This window comes from Panicum virgatum, chromosome 7N, assembly GCF_016808335.1.
Source record: "Panicum virgatum strain AP13 chromosome 7N, P.virgatum_v5, whole genome shotgun sequence".
NCBI lineage: Eukaryota > Viridiplantae > Streptophyta > Magnoliopsida > Poales > Poaceae > Panicum > Panicum virgatum.
Genome location: NC_053151.1, coordinates 47,995,898 through 48,017,266, shown reverse-complemented (window position 1 = coordinate 48,017,266; position 21,369 = coordinate 47,995,898). Strand labels below are relative to the sequence as shown.

The 21,369-nt window shown below is 46.3% G+C and overlaps 1 protein-coding gene across 2 annotated transcripts; it reads right to left on the bottom strand.

Annotated features, from left to right (window-relative positions):
• Positions 1 to 258: 258 nt before the first annotated feature.
• On the bottom strand, positions 259 to 11,390 carry LOC120683022 (endonuclease 2-like). 2 transcript variants are annotated; one of them, XM_039965036.1, is made up of 8 exons: positions 10,934 to 11,384; positions 10,655 to 10,826; positions 2,543 to 2,635; positions 2,264 to 2,403; positions 2,076 to 2,168; positions 953 to 1,020; positions 797 to 867; positions 259 to 676 (listed from the first exon to the last, which is right to left on the bottom strand). In XM_039965036.1, the coding sequence occupies exons 1-8, from the start codon at positions 11,246 to 11,248 to the stop codon at positions 558 to 560; spliced, it is 1,071 nt and encodes a 356-aa protein (XP_039820970.1). In that variant the 5' UTR covers positions 11,249 to 11,384; the 3' UTR covers positions 259 to 557. The 2 variants fall into 2 exon arrangements, 1 of the variants encoding a protein (XP_039820970.1); XR_005678665.1 differs by having other exon boundaries at positions 560 to 676; positions 953 to 1,046; positions 10,934 to 11,390.
• Positions 11,391 to 21,369: the final 9,979 nt, after the last annotated feature.

Below are 21,369 nucleotides of genomic sequence, written 5' to 3'. Positions count from 1 at the left end.
CATCTTCAGGTACTCATATACACGGTTTGGAATCAGTGGAAGGAACGTTGTCGCCGGGTTTTTGACAATAAAGCAATGTCTCAAGTCCAGTTGACTGCAATAATCAAGTCTGATATTACCAACTACAGTTTAGCTCACCGTAACGATGAAGTTTGAAGGAGTCTGTTGTGAATAGTTGTACACACTAGAAACTCTTGCTTTCTTTCTTTTCTTTCCTTTGGCTGTTGTATATGTAAGATCACTTTTCTTCTTCTACTATAAATGAAACGGCAGATCACCTGCCACTAATTGCTCAAAAAAAAACAATACACATCTACTGCACACTTGCCAATTACGTACAAGTGCTTCATCAACTCTCTAGAAAATCATGAGCTACTCTGACGAATAGAAAATACATCTGATCACGATCGTGATCTGATCACTAAAGTTACATTGTCAGACAAGATAATCTTATTATAATTCAGAATGCAGATCAATTCCTCCCAACTTCTATTCTTATTCTAATTCAGAATGCAGATCAATTCCTCCCAACTTTCTATTATTTAATTTTTACTTGATCAGCTGCTCTGTAGCTTGCTGTTCCCACCGAATATCTTGTTGAGTATTGCAGCAAGCCTCACACCTCCTTGGGCAATCCTCTTCTGAACCACAGGCAGCGCAGCGAAGAAGTAGTCATCTGCAGTTCAATTTCAAGAGGATCAAATATTCAGTTATCAACATCTCTTCTCTTCCTAATGGAGTTATAAGCAAATCATTGGCCTCACAAACTTAACTCCATGTAGTAATGAGAACCTACCTTCTAAGGTGGAGTCCTGTTCAACACCCTCGTAAGCCTTGCAGGCCAGCTTTGCGCTCTCTTCAGCGTACCTGCATTATTTTGTTTTCATCAGTTAGTCTCTGCAGAGTGAAGACTTCGAGTTTTTTTTTTCCTGAAGCAGCATCACGATCTTACTTGTCAGCACAAGTCTTTATCCGGCTACGGCACGTCTCCCACTGTTTCTCTTCATTAGCCCACTCCTCCTGAACCACCAGAACCCAATCAAGCACTGCTTCCCACCAGTTAATACTTAGGGTAAAGTCTAAATTACAACCTTGTACTTGTCATGGTAGTCTAAATTACAACCTAAAACCACAAAACCAGGCAAAACACACCCCTGTACTCTTAAATCCGTTTAAAACACAACCTTGGGTGGTTTTGTGGCCGGTTTTCGCTGACGTGGCACTGTAGGGCCCACGCATCATCACTCACTGGCCTTGTTTGGTTGTGCTAGAAAACTAGCACACACACTTCCCGAAAAAAGAATCTCGTATGCATGAAGTACTAAATGAAATCTATTTGCAAAACCTTTTTAGGGATGGGTGTAACTTTTCGCGACGAATCTAACGATGGTAATTAATCGACGATTTGCTACAGTGATGCTACAGTAACCATTCTCTAATCGCGCAGTCAAAGGCCTCGTTAGATTCTTCAGGGTCACTAGTGCGGGGGTTCTGGAGTTGGTTTTATAAACTGACTTTGTTTGACACCGTAATAAGCGGTCAAAATTTACTATTCATTACTGGCCATCAAAACCAAACGTGGCCACTGACTTGTGGGCCCCACAGTGCCACATCAGCGAAAACCGGCCACAAAACCACTCAAAGGTTGTGTTTTAGACGGATTTAAAAGTACATGAAGCATCACTGTAGCAAATCATCGATTAATTACCGTCATTAGATTCGTCGCGAAAAGTTACATCCATCCCTAAAAAGGTTTTGCAAATAGATTTCATTTAGTGCTTCATGCATGCGAGATTCTTTTTTCGGGAAGTGTGCGTGCTAGTTTTCTAGCACAACCAAACAAGGCCCGTGAGTGATGATGCGTGGGCCCCACAGTGCCACGTCAGCGAAAACCGGCCACAAAACCACCCAGGTTGTGTTTTAGACGGATTTAAGAGTACAGGGGTGTGTTTTGCCTGGTTTTGTGGTTTTAGGTTGTAATTTAGACTACCATGACAAGTATAGGGTTGTAATTTAGACTTTACCCTAATACTTAATACAAGGCAAAAGCAAGTGATGGATGCACTTGTGCTTACAGTGATGTTCTGCTGTATGGCCTGTATCATGGTGCTTAGATCGTTGTCGTAGAAATCCTTCATGGCTGTCTCAATCACGTTCACATCCCACACCTGAAAAAAACGAGTTGCTAGATGTCAGCAGATGCAAACTGAAAGCAGTGGACTGATGTTATTCATTTACTCTGTTCGTCAAGAAGGTAGCGTACATGGTGCAGGTTGCTCTTCCTTCTGTACCAGTGGACGATGATGGTGTTGCCGCCGAGATCGTCGGCGTTGCCGCAGTGGAGCGGCTGGTGGACATCGCCGACGAAGTGTGCAAGGAACATCAAGCTCTCGGTCGGATCATCTGATGGCGTGGTTCAGGCAAAGGATGTTAGGTGCAGTGTGGCCTGGAGGTCAACTCACACGAGATGCATGGTGGCCTGGTGGGAGTAGTATGGTAGGCTGCAGGTAGCTATGGCCGTTCACATATGATCAATGCTTACATGGACTTGATGAGTCCTTCAGAGCCGCGGTGTAGTTGTTGATTGCTCCAACCACGCACATGTCCTTCTCTCCTTCCGTGTTGTGGCAGTCCCCTGCTCAAAAGTACCAACCATAAGATAAGCTCTGAACTTCAGGTACGCACGTGCAGTTTGTACTGACATCTTCAGCTACCTTTTGTTTGTTCTTGTTTTCTGTACTTAGAGAGAGAGAGAGAGGTTTGAAAACTATTACTACACGAGACCTGAATGCCTTCATTGCAACTTGCACAGCACATCAAGAAAACATCTAGCAGAAGCGAGCAGGACTTGGTTTTGCCTGCCATATGTGGAGATGACGATGACGCAAGCCTAACTTGCTTGCCCAACCAAACAAGCAATAAGCAAGGAGACATGCCCCCACGCATCCTCTCGACAAGATATACTTGTTGGAGTAATGGGCTTGGCCCATTTATTCTAAAGCAATAAAAGAATTTAAAGCCCACTATTAATGCTAGGGAATCAATGTTTAATTCCGTACCGGGAATTGAGGAGGATCTCAACCGACTTAAAAGGTGGACTTCTTGTACACCACTTGTGAAGCCGGTAAGAGGAGGACGGTGAACCACACGCGCGCGCGCGCTCGCCTCGCCGGGCCGGGCCGTGGCCGAGGCCGAGGCCGAGGCGCGGCGCGGCGCGGCGCGGTGGAATGTGATGGCTATTTTGCCGTTGACAGCAATTAATCGTGCGATTAAACGTGCAATTAAATCTGTAATTAATGGCCATAACCGCATCACCTAAATGACTCTGATGGTGTCCAGGTTCAACGAACCTGAGCACCTGAGTCACTATATAAGGAGTGCCATGCCCCTCATCCATCCTACACCAGAGCACTGAGGCAACTCGGCTCCTCTCTTCTCCCTCTCCAGTTGCAACAACTGAGTTCCCCAACGCTAATCTCTGCGCGCACAGAATTAGCGTGAGCAGGCCTCCGAAACCTTGCTCGCCTTGAGATCCTGCACGGGATAGGCGGGCAATCAGGTTTTTGGGTAACGCTTTAGCGTGACTGCTCAAAAATACTAAGGCTTTGCCCGATTGTACGACTACTTCCTGGTGGACGAGCCGAACAACTACGTCGACTACATTCTGGTGGCCGAACGACTACGTCAACTACATCTTGGTGACCGTTCGTGGGACTGCACTGCGAACATCTTCCTGCACCGATTTAGTTCGACTACTTCGACTGAGGCCAACCGAGTAGATGTCTACTCCAGTTGGTAACAGCGCAGCCAATGCCTCCGGCAACGGCCCCGCTTTAGGGTACTCCCTAAAACTTTGGTTATTTATATTGTTTATGCTTATATGTGTGATAAGTATAAACAAGTTCACATGTTTTATTTTACTCCTTAAAGTCATAGAAATATTGCTAGTTTATACATATAATTTTGGAATTAAAATATACCGAAAATTGGCTAGATTTCTAACAATCCAAAAACCTGATGATATTAATAGGCTTTCGGTATCTAGCTTTGCTGCATCAATCAAACCATCACCTTTTGATGGTTCAAATTACAAACGTTGGCAAGAGCGGCTTATACTGTGGTTAACACTATCGAGAGTGATCCATGTGAAAGAGGGTAAGCCTGAACAATTCTCTCCAGAGGAAGGGAGTGCGTTCGATGAGGCTGATATCCTCTTTCGAGGCTTGATCATTAGTGTTCTCGGTGATAACCTGGTGGATTCTTATATCCGGCTGCCAACTGGCAAAGCTTTGTGGGATGCTCTTGAGGCTCAATATGGAGTATCTGACGCCGGGAGTGAGTTGTATATCATGGAGCAGTTCCTTGAGTACAGGATGGTCGAAGACCGTTCTGTAGTGGAACAGGCTCATGAAATACATACTCTGGCAAAAGATCTCAAAAATTGCAGCAAAGAGTCCCCATGTGTGTTACCCAATAAGTTTGTGGCTGGAGGTATAATCTCTAAGCTTCCACCTTCTTGGAGGGACTTTGCTACTTCTCTAAAACATAAGAGACAGGAGTTCACAATAGATGGACTCATAGGGACTCTTGATGTTGAGGAGAAGGCGAGAGCAAAGGACATACGTGGGAAAGGAGTTGTTGGTGCTTCAAGTGCCAATCTTGTTCAGAAGAACAACTCCAACAAGAACAAGAAAAAGCCACCGCAGAACCAACCAAAGACTAAGAAGACAACCACTTTTAAGAAGAAGAAGAAGACGGGAGCTTGCTATGTGTGCGCTAGTACGGATCACTTTGCTGCAAAGTGTCCGAACCGCAAAGGCAACAACTCCGCCAACATGGTTATTAGCGAGCCTGGAGGAACTTCGGGGTACGGTAATTTATTACCTACTGTTCTTTCAGTCTTTGGTTCACCCGAGTGGTGGGTTGATACTGGTGCTAATATTCATGTTTGTGCTGATGCTTCTTTATTCTCTTCTTACCAGACCGGCGGGACTTCCTCCTTGCTGATGGGGAACGGATCACATGCGCGTGTTCTTGGTGTTGGTACGGTAAATCTGAAGTTTACTTCGGGGAAGACCGTGCAGCTGAAGAACGTGCAGCATGTCCCCACCATCAAGAAGAATTTAGTCAGCGGCTCTCTACTGTGTAGAGATGGTTTCAAATTAGTCTTTGAGTCCAATAAATGTATCTTGTCTAAGTTTGGTACTTTTGTTGGAAAAGGTTATGAAAGCGGAGGTTTGTTCCGTCTTTCTTTGTCAGATGTTTGTAATAAAATTGCATACAATGTTATTAACGTTGATGAAACAAATGTTTGGCATTCGAGGCTTTGTCACGTTAATTTTGGTTGTATGATGCGCTTAGCTAATTTGAGCTTAATTCCAAAGTTCACTTTTGTCAAAAATTCTAAGTGTCATGTATGTGTTGAATCAAAACAAACTCGTAAGCCTCATAAGACCGCGGAGGCAAGGAGCTTGGCACCCTTAGAATTAATTCATTCCGATTTGTGCGAAATGAATGGAGTGTTGACAAAAGGTGGTAAAAAATATTTCATGACTTTGATTGATGATAGTACTAGATTTTGTTACATCTATTTGTTGAAGTCAAAAGATGAAGCTTTACACTACTTTAAAATCTATAAAGCTGAAGTAGAAAACCAACTTGAGAGAAAGATCAAAAGAGTTAGGTCAGATCGTGGTGGTGAGTATTTCTCAAATTTATTCACTTTATTCTGCGAGGAACATGGTATTATTCATGAGAGGACGCCTCCCTATTCACCTCAGTCAAATGGGGTTGCCGAAAGAAAGAACCGCACTCTAACGGATTTGGTTAACGCCATGTTAGATACAGCGGGACTTTCCAAGGAATGGTGGGGTGAGGCTATATTGACTGCATGTCATGTCCTAAACCGTGTTCCTACAAAGAATAAAGAGATAACTCCTTTCGAGGAATGGGAGAAGAAAAGGCCAACACTGTCATACTTACGTACATGGGGTTGTTTGGCAAAAGTGAGTGTGCCAATAACCAAGAAACGTAAGCTTGGACCTAAAACTGTGGATTGTATCTTTCTAGGTTATGCTATTCACAGCGTTGGATATAGATTTTTAATAGTGAAATCTGGAGTACCTGACATGCATGTTGGTACTATAATGGAGTCCAGAGATGCTACATTTTTTGAAAACATTTTTCCCATGAGAGATGAAACAAGTTCATCTAGGCAAGAGTTCATCAAGGATGATGGCTCTGCTGAGCCGATAGAACACAATGAACATACACTTGTAGAAAATCCTGAGGAGGATAACAATGATGCTCCGAGAAAGAGCAAGAGACAAAGGACTGTAAAGTCTTTTGGTGATGATTTCATTGTATACCTCATAGATGATACACCCAGAACCATTGAAGAGGCATATTCATCTCCTGATGCTGACTATTGGAAGGAAGCAGTAAGGAGTGAGATGGATTCTATTATGTCTAATGGAACCTGGGAGGTCGTTGAACGTCCTTATGGATGTAAACCGGTTGGATGCAAGTGGGTGTTCAAGAAAAAGCTTAGGCCAGATGGTACTATTGAAAAGTACAAGGCTAGGCTTGTGGCCAAGGGTTATACACAAAAAGAAGGAGAAGATTTCTTTGACACTTATTCACCAGTTGCCCGATTGACCACAATTCGAGTGTTACTTTCCTTGGCAGCCTCTTATGGTCTTCTCGTTCATCAGATGGACGTTAAGACGGATTTCCTCAATGGAGAGTTAGAAGAGGAGATCTATATGGATCAGCCGGATGGGTTTGTATCAAAGGGTCAAGAAGGAATGGTTTGTAAGTTGTTAAAATCTTTATATGGTCTCAAGCAAGCGCCTAAGCAGTGGCATGAAAAGTTTGATAGAACTTTGACCTCTGCCGGCTTTGTTGTGAACGAAGCTGACAGATGTGTGTACTATCGCTATGGTGGGGCTGAAGGAGTGATTTTGTGCTTGTATGTGGATGACATACTGATCTTTGGCACTAGCCTTAATGTGATTAAGGAAGTCAAAGAGTTTTTATCTCAAAATTTTGAGATGAAGGATCTGGGAGAAGCTGATGTTATCCTTAATATAAAGCTGGTAAAAGAGATCAATGGTGGGGTGATTCTTACACAGTCTCACTATGTGGAGAAGGTGTTAAGTCGCTTTGGTTATAGCGACTATAAACCTGTCTCAACACCATATGATGCCAGTTTAATTCTTAGAAAGAACAAAAGGATAATGCGAGATCAGCTGAGATATTCTCAGATCATTGGTTCATTAATGTATTTAGCGAGCGCTACAAGACCTGATATCTCGTTTGCTGTAAGCAAACTGAGCCGGTTTGTTTCAAACCCGGGAGATGATCATTGGAAGGGTCTTGAAAGAGTAATGCGCTATCTGAAGGGGACAATGAACTATGGAATTCACTACACCGGGTACCCAAGGGTACTAGAAGGGTATAGTGATTCAAATTGGATTTCTGATGCTGATGAGATAAAGGCCACAAGTGGATATGTGTTTACACTTGGTGGTTGAGCTGTTTCCTGGAAGTCTTGCAAGCAGACCATCTTAACGAGGTCAACTATGGAAGCAGAACTCACAGCATTAGATACCGCCACTGTTGAGGCTGAGTGGCTTCGTGAGCTCCTTATGGACTTGCCGATAGTTGAAAAACCGTTACCGGCAATCCTAATGAACTGTGACAATCAAACGGTAATTGTCAAGGTGAATAGTTCAAAGGATAACATGAAGTCATCTAGACATGTGAAAAGGCGGTTGAAATCTGTCAGAAAATTAAGAAACTCCGGAGTTATAGCCCTGGACTATGTTCAGACGGCTAAAAATCTGGCAGATCAGTTTACAAAGGGTCTTTCACGAAATGTGATAGACAATGCATCTATGGAATTGGGCTTGAGACCCACGTGAGTCATTCTATAGTGGAAACCTGTCCTATGTGATCGGAGATCCCGTGAATTAGGATGGTGAAACAAAACTAAAGTCTGACTGTGAGAAGAGAACCTTTGTGAAAATGGCTCATTCCGTGTATAAGGTGCATTTCTCTTCTAATCTGTATGGCAGGTTGGTCTATACCTTAATGTGTGCCAGGTGGTTTCTTTTAAACAAATGAGTTGTTTTCTTGAAACAAAAGATGTTGTCCTACAGAACATCTGAAAGGAACACACCTATATGAGTTTGACCACTGGTCATGGTCTATGAGAATTGGGTATTCTCTAGAAACTCATGAAGGGCCTGGAGTATGACTTATAAGCTCCAAACCGCGGGGATGCTTTTGCAGCCTAGTATCAGTGTAGGGCTCTGGTCAAACTTGTTTGCACAAAACTGGCAATTCAAGGCATAGTCCATTGCACAGTTGTGAATAAGTGTAGCCTTTGTCCTAGATGGAAGTTCAACTTAATAGTCTCTGTCGAATACTGGTATATCAAAGAGAGAATGAGGGTATTTCTAGTGTGGCTTGAATTTCTTGGTGGGGATTGTTGGAGTAATGGGCTTGGCCCATTTATTCTAAAGCAATAAAAGAATTTAAAGCCCACTATTAATGCTAGGGAATCAATGTTTAATTCTGTACCGGGAATTGAGGAGGATCTCAACCGACTTAAAAGGTGGACTTCTTGTACACCACTTGTGAAGCCGGTAAGAGGAGGACGGTGAACCACACGCGCGCGCGCGCTCGCCTCGCCGAGCCGGGCCGGGCCGGGCCGGGCCGTGGCCGTGGCCGAGGCCGAGGCCGAGGCCGAGGCCGAGGCGCGGCGCGGCGCGGCGTGGCGTGGCGCGGTGTAATGTGATGGCTATTTTGCCGTTGACAGCAATTAATCGTGCGATTAAACGTGCAATTAAATCTGTAATTAATGGCCATAACCGCATCACCTAAATGACTCTGATGGTGTCCAGGTTCAACGAACCTGAGCACCTGAGTCACTATATAAGGAGTGCCATGCCCCTCATCCATCCTACACCAGAGCACTGAGGCAACTCGGCTCCTCTCTTCTCCCTCTCCAGTTGCAACAACTGAGTTCCCCAACGCTAATCTCTGCGCGCACAGAATTAGCGTGAGCAGGCCTCCGAAACCTTGCTCGCCTTGAGATCCTGCACGGGATAGGCGGGCAATCAGGTTTTTGGGTAACGCTTTAGCGTGACTGCTCAAAAATACTAAGGCTTTGCCCGATTGTACGACTACTTCCTGGTGGACGAGCCGAACAACTACGTCGACTACATTCTGGTGGCCGAACGACTACGTCAACTACATCTTGGTGACCGTTCGTGGGACTGCACTGCGAACATCTTCCTGCACTGATTTAGTTCGACTACTTCGACTGAGGCCAACCGAGTAGATGTCTACTCCAGTTGGTAACAGCGCAGCCAATGCCTCCGGCAACGGCCCCGCTTTAGGGTACTCCCTAAAACTTTGGTTATTTATATTGTTTATGCTTATATGTGTGATAAGTATAAACAAGTTCACATGTTTTATTTTACTCCTTAAAGTCATAGAAATATTGCTAGTTTATACATATAATTTTGGAATTAAAATATACCGAAAATTGGCTAGATTTCTAACAATACTTGGCCAAACGGGCCGCACGGGCACGTGCGGCCTGAGCACGGCCGGCGCACTGGCATGGGGAGGCACGACACGCCGGGGCACGGCGGCGCCGCCATGCCGTGCCGCGTAGTGCCGCCGTGCCGGCATCCCGGCCCAGGCTCGGTCCTACAAGACCGCTGGCGTGCCGTGCTGTGCCCCTGGGCATGATAGCACGCCAAGACCGAGGGCGGAGGCGGCCTGCGCGGGGGCGACGGCGGCGGTGGCCGGGGAGGCGGGGACAGGGGGCGACAGCGGCGGCCGGGGAGGCGGGGACGACCAGCGCAGGCGGCGACAAAGGTGGCCGGGGGCGATGGTGGCGACCGGGGGCGATGGCGGCGGCCGGGGGTGACGGCGGCGGACGCGGCACTAGAGAGAGAGGTGCGGCGGCAGCGCGGCACGACTACGCGACAGAGAGGGGCGCGAGGGAGAGTGCTGGCCCGTTAAACGGAGTGAGAGAGGAGGGTGGAGATTAGGGTTTATCTATATGGACTATTGAATTTTTGGGCTGTTAAATGGGCCATCCTCGTACCGGCTCATTAATCGGGCCGTGCCCGTGCTAGTGCCGCGGGCCGCTTCGCCGGCCCAAGCACGACCCGGGTCCAAGCACGAGCACGGCACTGGCCTGAATGGCCACAGGCCGGGCCGTGCTATTTTGGGCCGTGCCCGTGCCGGCCCAGCGGGCCTGGCCCAGCTGGCCAACTATATCGTCAGGCAGGTCGCCAAATTGAGCAGGCTGGATCATACTAGATATATTCCCTTGTGATTCTTCAGACATGGGAACTTCTCCCTTTTCGTCTGAACCCCGAACTCCATTGGCCCAACGACTTGGCTGACACCGGTTGCTTAAACTTACGCGTGAGGCATGACAGCGACGTGCCGTCCAATTTCCAAAGCGATCGACCTCTAGCTATTCGCGTTAATGTTTTTCCTGAAGCAAAGCTGGGTCGCGGCTTGCGAGATGGTAAACCAGAGACGATCTGATCTCATCGGACACTCTGAATTCTGAAACAGCAAGACTGCATGGAACAATGTTGATCGGAGTCCGGGAGGGGCTTACTGGCATAGTCGAACTTGCAGTCCCCCGGCGTGTCGGCGAAGTGCAGGGGGCTGGACCACCGGTACCGGAACCGCTGCTGGTCCGCCCACGAGCACGTCTCCGCGAGGTCGCCGCCGGCCCACCCCGGCAGCAGGCCCTTCACCGCCGTCGAGGCCTGTTCCGTCAGAAAGCTCTGCAGGACAGGCGGGTCAGGAGTCAGGTTACAAACCCAGCTTCCAGAACGAAGCAAAGTAGAAAATCAAGTGCTTGATGACTTGTCGATCGTTCAGGTACAGGTACCTCGGCGATCTTGCACACCATGTAGTGCCCCTCCTTGCCCCATGCCTGAGCGGCAGGAGCCCTCGCCGCCACCGCAACGAGGAGGACATGAAGAAGCATGAGCGCGCCCATCGTAGGCTTGGGCCTTGCTTGCTCGGCCTCTCTTTTCTCTTGTGTGTGTGTGTTGCTAAGGGACTCTTCTGTTCTCATCTCAACTGCTGCCCTATTTATACACCGGCTAGCTGCTCTGCTGATGTGATCCGTGTCTATATTCCTCCTCCTGATACCACGATGCATGTGATGAACACTGACCTTCGAGGAAAGAGTTTGAAACATGTGAGCATTAGTTTGTTAATCGATATGCATGACAAAGATAAGCATCTAGTCCTTCATCAATCATTTCTTTAAAACTTGCTCTCACAGAGGCGATGAGAGAGCCCTCTCGCCTCTCGGCCAGTCGGCCGTGCCCGACGGCTCCCAACCACCGGTGACCGGTGTGGTTTCATTTTTATTGGCGCACGATGACTAATCCAATTACAGGATTAATCTGGAGGTCGCTTTCATCACATTGATAGAACAGGCGTTGACTTGGAGCTCTTTAGAACATATTTAGGAAGCATCGCTGATGGTATGGATACGCATATTCCCTGGTATGGATACGCATATTCCCACGCGAGCGTCTTTCAGACACCTACTGTAAATCATTGTTTTTGGATAAGGAAACAACAACCTCAAACATAAGAGAGCACAAAATTATTTGCACGTCAACTTCCAGTTGTAATTTGTAGTCAAATGCATGCTACGGAGTGTCACACCCAGGTGTTAATCTTCCCTGATTAAATTTAATCATGGCCATTAGTTTCAAACCTAAGCGATAAACCTTCAGATGAAATTTTTTTCCAATCAACTGGGCCGGACCTGTTATATTTATTTTGGGCCCCACAACAATTAAAATTTAAGTCTCTCTCTTCCTCTCTCCCTCACTAGCACTCCCTCCCTCACGTTCACTCTCTCCCTCTCTGTTCCTCACCGTGCCCTCCCTCTCCCAACCCCTAAAACTCCAACTCTTCCATCCCAACTCGACCACAAGATCAAGAAAGCTTCAAATCGGCGTGGGGAACTTTCTTCTCCACGTGCTCCTCCTCGGGATGCCCTCGATTTCAAGTTCTTCGTGCAAGAAAAGCTCGTTCTAGGAACTTCCAACTTGTGCCAGCCCGATCTATCTTTCTATGAGGTTTTAAGTTATTCCTTTTGGTCAATCACCTTTATATGCATCCCTCAATTAGAATCTAAAAGGGTTTCGATTTTTGTTGGTTAGTTTTTCCGCAATAAGGATTTCGGTTCTTGGTAGAAAAAGTACTTGTCGGAACTCCCGACATTGGGTCGGAACTTCCTATGCGATTGGATCGGGCAGGTCGAGCACCCTTTGTCGGAAGAAATCTGACACTTTCGGTAGTTATCAGAACTTCCGACACTCTATCGGAACTTCCTACAAAATTATTTTGGGCGGACCGAGCACCTTTTGTCGGAAGAAACCCAATACTTCCGACGTTTGTCGGAACTTCCGATCAGCACTGAGCAGCAGTGCTTGTAAAATGCGTAGAAAATTGTAGAAAAATGGGGAAAATGCAAAATCAGTTTTGTTAGCTTCCTATTTTTATGCTCTATAGGATAATGTCATGGATGGTATGGTTTGACAACTTCTTCTATATAATTTTGTTTATGCTAAATAAAGGCCTTTATAGCTTGTTATATGCATAAATAGAGAGTTAGATTCATGCATGCATTTCTCATATCATTGTGCATCAGCGCCTGCGGGAGCACAAGTTGTATGCCAAATTCAGTAAGTGTGATTTCTGGCTCACGGAGGTCTAATTCTTGGGCCACATCATTTGGAAGGATGGAATTTCTGTTGATCCTAGCAAAATTCGGGATGTCCTGAATTGGAAAGCTCCCACCTCTGTTCCAGAGATCTGGAGTTTTCTTGGACTAGCAGGTTATTATCGCCGGTTTGTATAGGGCTTCTCCAAAATTGCTAGATCCATGACTGAATTGCTTAAGAAGGGGGTGAGATTCAATTGGGACGACAAATGCGAACGGGCTTTTCAGGCTTTGAGAAAGCTATTGACGTCGGCCCCTGTTTTAGCTCAGCCAGATATTACTCGGCCCTTTGATATTTATTGTGATGCATCAGGCACGGGAATCGGCTGTGTTTTCATGCAAAATCAGCGGGTGATTGTTTATGCTTCCAGAGCCCTCAGGCGGCATGAGGAAAATTATGCTACTCATGACTTGGAGCTAGCAGCAGTGGTCCATGCACTAAAGATCTGGCACCATTATCTTCTGGGCAATCCTGTGCATATATACTCAGACCACTAAAGTCTTAAGTATATTTTTACCCAGAGTGAGTTGAACTTTCGCCAGAGACGGTGGTTAGAGTTGATCAAGGATTATGATCTGGAAATCCTTTATCACCCGGGTAAGGCAAATGTTGTTGCCGATGCATTGAGTCGTAAGGCAAGTTGCAGCTGTGTTTCAGCTACGGTTGTGTCTGAAACTTTGTGTCAGGAAATGGAGAAGATGAATTTGGCTATTGTAGCTGAAGGTACTCTTGCTAACTTTATTCTCGCCCCAACCCTTCGAGATCAGGTTATTGCGGCTCAGAAAAATAATATTGGCATGGAAAAAATTAGGCAAAGACTTGGAGAAAATGACCCTCGCGTGGCATGCTTCCATCTAGATGGCGAGGGTATTTTATGGTTTAAGAACCGGTTGGTGATACCTAAGAATCTAGAACTCCGGAAACAATTTTTTTGATGAGGCTCACCTCTCTAGGTATTCCATTCACCCAGGCAGTAACAAAATCTATCAAGACCTCAGGCAGCGATTTTGGTGGACAAGGATGAAACGTGAGGTCACCAAATATGTGTCTGAGTGCGATATCTGTCGAAGGGTCAAACCTAGTCATCTCAGACCCGCTGGCATGCTGCAGCCTTTAGATATCCCTTCGTGGAAGTGGGAGGATATTAGTATGGACTTCATTGTTGGTTTGCCTCCCACGTCAAAGGGATATAATTCTATTTGGGTTATAGTTGACCGCCTCACTAAATCCGCACACTTTCTTCCAGTGAAGACCCGTTATTCATCTCATCAATATGCTGAGATATATATGGCCCGTATTGTAAGTCTTCATGGAGTACCCAAGATAATCATATCAGAAAGAGACTCACAATTTATTGCACGTTTCTGGGAACACTTGCAGGCATCTCTGGGTACTCAGCTTATTCGCAGCTCAGCCTATCATCCTAAGACCGATGGTCAGACTGAGCGAATCAATCAAATTCCAGAGGATATGCTTAGAACCTGTGTGCTCTCTTACAGCAAGAAATGGGATGAGTGCCTACCTCTAGTAGAATTTTCTTACAATAACAGTTATCAGGAAAGCATCAGAATGGCCCCTTTTGAGGCACTATATGGGTGGAGGTGTAGAACTCCATTGAATTGGTTAGAAGCCGGTGAAAGAAATGTATTCGGCCCTGATATGGTCAGTGAGGCGGAAGAACAAGTCCGGTTTATACAGGAAAATTTGAAAATAGCCCAATCCCAACAGAAAAGCTATGCGGACAAGAAACGTCAATCGATCTCGTTCCAAGTGGGAGATCATGTCTATTTGCGTGTATCTCCAATGAAAGAGGTCCAACGATTCGGTATGAAGGGAAAGCTCGCCCCTCGCTATGTTGGGCCTTTTCCTATCATTGAGCGATGTGGGCCGATAGCATATCGCTTGGAACTTCCTGCCCAATTATCCGTGGTTCATAATATATTTTATGTCTCTCAGCTCCGAAAATATCTCTATGTTCCAGACAATGTGATTGACATAGAGAAGCTACAAGTGGAGCCCGATCTTGTCTATCCAGAGCATCCAGTAAAAATTATCGATCACAAGACCCGGGTCACTCGAAATCAAACCAATAACTTCTATAAGGTGCAATGGAGTAATCACTCCGAGCGAGAAGCTACTTGGAAAACGGAGGAATTTGTTCAGTCCAAATGTCCTGAATTGCTCCAAACTTACCAAGGTATATGACTGTCCCTCTTCCTTTCAATTCAGCACGTTGATCGTAAATCTCGGGACGAGATTTCTTTTAGGGGGAAGGATTGTCACACCCAGGTGTTAATCTTCCTTGATTAAATTTAATCATGGACATTAGTTTCAAACCTAAGCGATAAACTTTCAGATGAAAATTTTTTCCAATCAACTGGGCCGTACCGATCTGACCGGTTTGGACAACCGGTCAGACCGGTGGAACCTGTTATATTTGTTTTGGGCCCCACAACAATTAAAATTTAAGTCTCTCTCTCTTTCTCTCTCCCTCACCAGCACTCCCTCCCTCACGTTCACTTTCTCCCTCTCTGTACCTCACCGTGCCCTCCCTCTCCCAACCCCTAAAACTCCAAATCTTCCATCCCAACTCGACCTCAAGATCAAGAAAGCATCAAATCGGCGTGGGGAACTTTCTTCTCCACGTGCTCCTCCTCGGGATGCCCTCGATTTCAAGTTCTTCGTGCAAGAAAAGCTCGTTCTAGGTACTTCCAACTTGTGCCAGCCCGATCTATCTTTCTAGGAGGTTTGAAGTGATTCCTCTTGGTCAATCACCTTTATATGCTTCCCTAAGTTAGGATCTAAAAGGGTTTCGATTTTTGTTGGTTAGTTTTCCCGCAATAAGGATTTCGGTTCTTGGTAGAAAAAGTACTTGTCGGAACTCCCGACATTGGGTCGGAACTTCCAACGTGATTGGATCGGGCAGGCCGAGCACCCTTTGTCGGAAGAAACCTGACACTTTCGATAGTTATCGGAACTTCCGACACTCTATCGGAACTTCCTACAAAATTATTTTGGGCGGACCGAGCACCCTTTGTCGGAAGAAACCCAAAACTTCCGATGTTTGTCGGAACTTCCGACCTTGGGTCGGAACTTTCGATCAGCACTGAGCAGCAGTGCTTGTAAAATACGTAGAAAATTGCAGAAAAATGAAAAAAATGCAAAATTAGTTTTGTTAGCTTCCTATTTTTATGCTCTATAGGATAGTGTCATGGATGGTATGGTTTGACAACTTCTTCTATGCAATTTTGTTTATGCTAAATAAATTCCTTTATAGCTTGTTATATGCATAAATAGAGAGTTAGATTCATGCATGCATTTCTCATATCATATGCATATGTGTAGCAGTCGCGGCAGAGGAGGTGGTGTACGAGGTGGTTGCGGAGCCACAGGTGGTTGCGTGAGGCCCCGGCCTAAGGCCCAGTTCACCTCAGCGCTGAGCAGCAGACCGAAGGCGAGCCCCGGTGCATGTCCTATTATTTTAAATTACGATTTACTATATATATGTTTATTTATTACTTGTGCATTAAATTTTAGGAATTATTTGGAACCCTAATTGCATGATCCTTAGGTTCCCTTGAGTTATACTAGTATGTATAGGACGATAGCGATGCCATGCTTAATAGGTCTCGGCAGAAATCGGGTGATTTCTCGTCACTCGCGAGATATAAGATTTTATAGAAGTCGAGTAATTGCCGGTTACTCGCGAGATGTATAATTGTCTTTATACTTCAATGTGTGAGATGTGAAAAAGAATGGAAATGGAGACCAGACGGGGAAGGTTTATGAGATGTAGGTATGGCAGTAGGACAGGGTTCCTGGGTGTCTTAGCCCCGTCCATGTCAAATAAGGACCGTACCGTTGTTGGCTCTGGTGGTCATCTTTGAATTGTACTAACCGCATACCGGGAGTAGGAGGTAGTCGAAACCGGTAAGCCTTGTACTGCCTCGCTTCGAAAGTACAGGACTCCTTCCCACCCCTTAGGATAGTCGAGTGGCCGCGGAGAATTGGGATGCATGTATTTACTTTTGGTGGTCTCTCGTAGGGCTCGGCTGACTATACGCTGGTGGGGCGGTCCTGTAGTTTGAGGTGGGAAGGGGAATAGTTGGTGCGTGTGGTCCGATGGGGCTTATGCGTGCCGTGTTGGTTAGGTCCACCTTGCAAGGTTAAATCGAATCGATTCGCCGTCAGTCGCTCTCGGAAATGGGCACCTTGATCACGGCGTCACATTATAGTAATGAGATGGAATTTGCTTGATATATTGTTATGATCAATTGGAATATTATTACATACTTCACCATGTTTGCTTAGATAGGCCAATATTAGTTGAGGGATAAGATATATAGAATCATGAGCTAAAATATGGAAAAATAAGGATTCACTTTAGTCGCTTTTTTGCAAAATTAACCACCAGCTGAAGCGTCCCCTCATAAGAGAAGACTTAAATGTGATACAATGCACCAATCCCAGGAGGCTGATGCCACATTTATTACATCAGATGGTTCAAAACCGTACAAACCTTGGAGGACACTCGATACAGATGATAATAATAATTAACCAGGCTACGACATAACACCAGACCGCAAACCACATGGGGTCTACCACGGGCTCAGAGTACTGCGACAGCGGAGGCATCTCGACAGGGCCGGTTCCACAGGCAAGGTTGGGTGTAGAACGATAACCCTACTCAGCGTCGTCTGGCACGAAGTCTGGGTCTTCTTCTGTAAAAAGTAAGAGTGGGGTGAGTACAAACGTACTCAGCAAGTCCAACCACACCCACGGAGGGGGTTACATCAGAGTAATATGCATAGGTAAATCAAGGATAAGGTTACGGTTTAATTTACAGAAAACTATACTCTATGCAGGGGTTCATTTAACAGAAAACTTTTTAGAAAATCAGTTTTTGTAGTAACACGGAGTTCAAGTTTAAACTGCTACCGGACTCCCCGTCCGTCGTAGCACACGGCACAACTGCCGAACACAATTCCAAAACAACTCACACCAGCCCATCCCAATGAAACACTAGTTATGTGACCACACCGTAACTCGCCCAATACCGTAGGTACGGCTATTCGAATAGATTCTTAACTCTGCAGAGGTGTACAACTTTACCCACAAGTGGGATACCATAGCTCGAACACCGTCGCGTCGGTGTAGATCCCAACATAGCCATTACCCACCTTAGCTAAGCCTGACTAGCCATCACGGGATTCACCAAGGGGTCATCGACCTAACTCTGGGGTATAACCGGGGTATAAGTCACACTGAACATATCCCTTCTCCTTGGTCACCCGTTGCTCTCAGCCCTCCTGATGGCTATCATGCCAACTAGTGGGATTTATGCTACGCCGTTGCCCATTCAACGGTCGAGTGGCTTGCACGATAGTAGAGTTAGGTGAGATGACACACCAACTTGGTCCTTAGACACGACAAGATGGAAATCTCCCTTCTTTGCCCTGCCACACAGGCACAAGCACACCAAATGGCAATTCACGCAGAAATGCCAACCATCCCGTCTAAACTCATTTTTCAAAAACACCACTTTTATCCCATCCCACATACGCACACATTTTCTTTATAAAAGTAAATCATATTATGAGTAAAGTCCTAAGCATTCTAATATCGATTAACGTCCAAGCAAAATCAGACATTAATCTAGGTGGTCAAGGAATGGTCATCACAAATCAAGGGGTGGCTATCCAACCGTGTTTTCATACAAGCAAAACTTATGCAGTTTTATAAAACAGGCCAATGGGTTGCGTTTTAAATAAAACTAGGACAGAAACATGCATCAAAGGATGGGATTGAACTTGCCGACTTCGTAGCCTTCGGGAAAGTCCTGTCCTTCGGGCTCGGGGTCACGGAACTGGTCCTCGTTCTCCTGCTCACAGTACTGCTCGATGACGGGCTCTCCTTCGTTCACTCCGTGGTCTACAGTACACACAAACAAGCATCCAATCAACACAAAGATCTATCGTTGAGCTCGAATCGGAAACACATAAAATATGGAGATAGAAGTGACATCTTTGAGTGGTTTCCTAATAGCATGGCCAAGACTTAGTTATGAGAGGCGCGGTAAAGTTTCGGGTTGATCAGAGGTTGTTTGTTACATGAACTGATAGGTTTTATAAAGGTTCGTGGGTCGGTTAAGGGGTCAGGGGCCTAGTTGTAATTAATCCGGAGAAGGTAGGGGCCTATTTGTAATTTCTAGAAATATTTGGACTAAGCTGGAAAAGTCAAGGGTAAGCTTAGAATTATGATTTTACGTGAAAGGGTTTACTTGGAATTAGAGCAAAGGGTAGGGTTCTTTTTGGATATAAGCCATTAGGTGGGGGGGTTCTTTTTGGAATAGAGGAAAGAGGGAGGGGCTTCTGGTAAAATTTCCATCCCCTTCCTCCCTCCTCGGAAAACAGGGGAGGGGCCGTGCGGGACGGCGGCGGCCCTATTCGGACTCCCTGGTCCTCGGCGGCGGCCGGATTTGAGGGGAACAGGGAGGAGGGGCCGCGGAAAACTGATTCCCCGCCTCACCTCGAGCGGCGGCGGCGCGTGGTGGCCTGGCCACGGCAGCCAGTGGCGGCGGCGGAGGTCGTGCGAGACGGCGGTGCTGCGGCTGGGGAGAGGGGCTAGGGCTGGCAGGGAAGCTTGTGAGGGCGAAGGCGATGCCGGGGCTTTTATAGCGGAAGTAGGTCGGTGGAGCAGCGGAGGTGGGTGGCCGGCTCAGCGAGGTCCGCGGCGGCCATTGATGGCGCTTTGGCCCCTTGCGAGCGTCGCGGAGCGGGGCACGGGCGGCGAGGGCGGCCACTGGTGACGGGACACGAGCGGCAGCAGCGAGCACAGGGCGGGGCTGTGCGGTCCAGGGCGGTGGCGCTAGCGGCGAGGCCGCGGCGAGCACGGGGCAGCGCACGCGGGCGGACCGGGAATAGGGCACGCGGGCAGAACCACCTGAATTATCCCGGCTCAAGTGCGCAGGGCGTCACCATAAAGGCAACACTAGCCAAACGCACTTCAAACGGAACAATTCTTGGTCTGTCGGGTAACGTCCCGATACAACCACCGGTTCTCGGATCGAACAAGCATACCCCGCACGAAGGCGAGTCCAGAGATATTACAACCACAAGTTTACAACACAGGCATAAAATGATTACAAACCAGTTCTAAAACATTATTACAAGTACAAACTTTAAAAAGCAGTTATACAAACCATAACTTTAACTTCAGAGTTTGAAAGCAGCGGAAAGAGACAACGACGGCTACAACACGTCGCAAAAGTATACCAAGCTAGCCAAGCAAGGTATCACTCGTCATGGTCATTGCCGGCCGAAGACGAATCCCACTCTACGGACCAGCCAGGAGGCAAAGAGCAGGGATAGGTCAAACTAGCGACCTGGTCCTCAAGACTCATACCTGAAAAAAAGGGTTTCAACAGCAAGGCTGAGTATTCTAATACTCAGCAAGGCTTAACCGTCAACGGGTATAAGTAGCCCACTTTAGCTAGACTATGCAAGGTTTTGTGAGGCTCTGGTTTTCCTTTTGCTGAAAAGCAATAAAGAGTATGTCCTTACTTTCAAGTTTTAGCTTTCAAGATTCTAGTTGATTAACCATTCTATGTAAGCAACTGCTATCCAAACATGGTAGAAAACTAAGGAAACATCAAGATTAATAAATAATATTGTTGCTCTTATTACTCTGTGTGGCAAAGGGATCAAGCAGTCTCATTTCATCGTGAGAGGCGGACGATTCTGAATCGAAATTCAACCTTGCAAGGATAACCTAGCACACACGCTTGAAGCACCGTCGAGTCACTTCTAAGCAACCGTTGACCTTTCTTTCCGGCTTGTGGATAGGGTCACTCTCCCCGACTACAGGGCTCCAAGGTCCACCCGTGCCCGGTCCACCCTTGTCCCTTGAAGTCGTAGTGTTGATCAACAATAACATTTAAAAACCTATCTCTAAAGAGAGAGTGAAAGGTATATCCACTCCCCGGTCCAATCGGCTACTAGGCTTGCCGCATACCATATTTACGGCATGTGGCTAGTACTTTCAAAAACTTAACCACTGCTACCACACCCTGCGACCTTAGCAAGTTCATCAACACAAACGGGGTCTCACATAAAGTCATGATATCGATCACAACCCCGTCCGTCGTCCTTATATTGATAACAGAAGTAAACAAACAATTCCTATAAAGCTCGCGAGTGACAGGCAATCACTCGACTTTTACCGGTCCTATAAGCTTAGCAAGTAGTCGATCTCGAGTCTAGTGTTCAGTACATAGGTTCCTAGGATCATGCATCTAGGGTTTCAATTCAAATCCTAAGAACTGTAAATGCACAAGTAAATAATAACAGTAAATGATAATAATTTGAAATATAGGTTATGTCCGGGGCTTGCCTTCTCGGTAGTTGCTAACTATTTCAGCTCTAGGCTCTTCCGAACTTTGGTCCGGGGCTTCAGTTAGTTCAGCAGTGTTTACTTGAGCTTCGAGATCACCTCCGTCAGATTCAGGGATCAGCTCGTACGTCTCGTCCGATAAGGCAGTCGTATCTATATGTAATGCAAGAACAGAACTATAAAC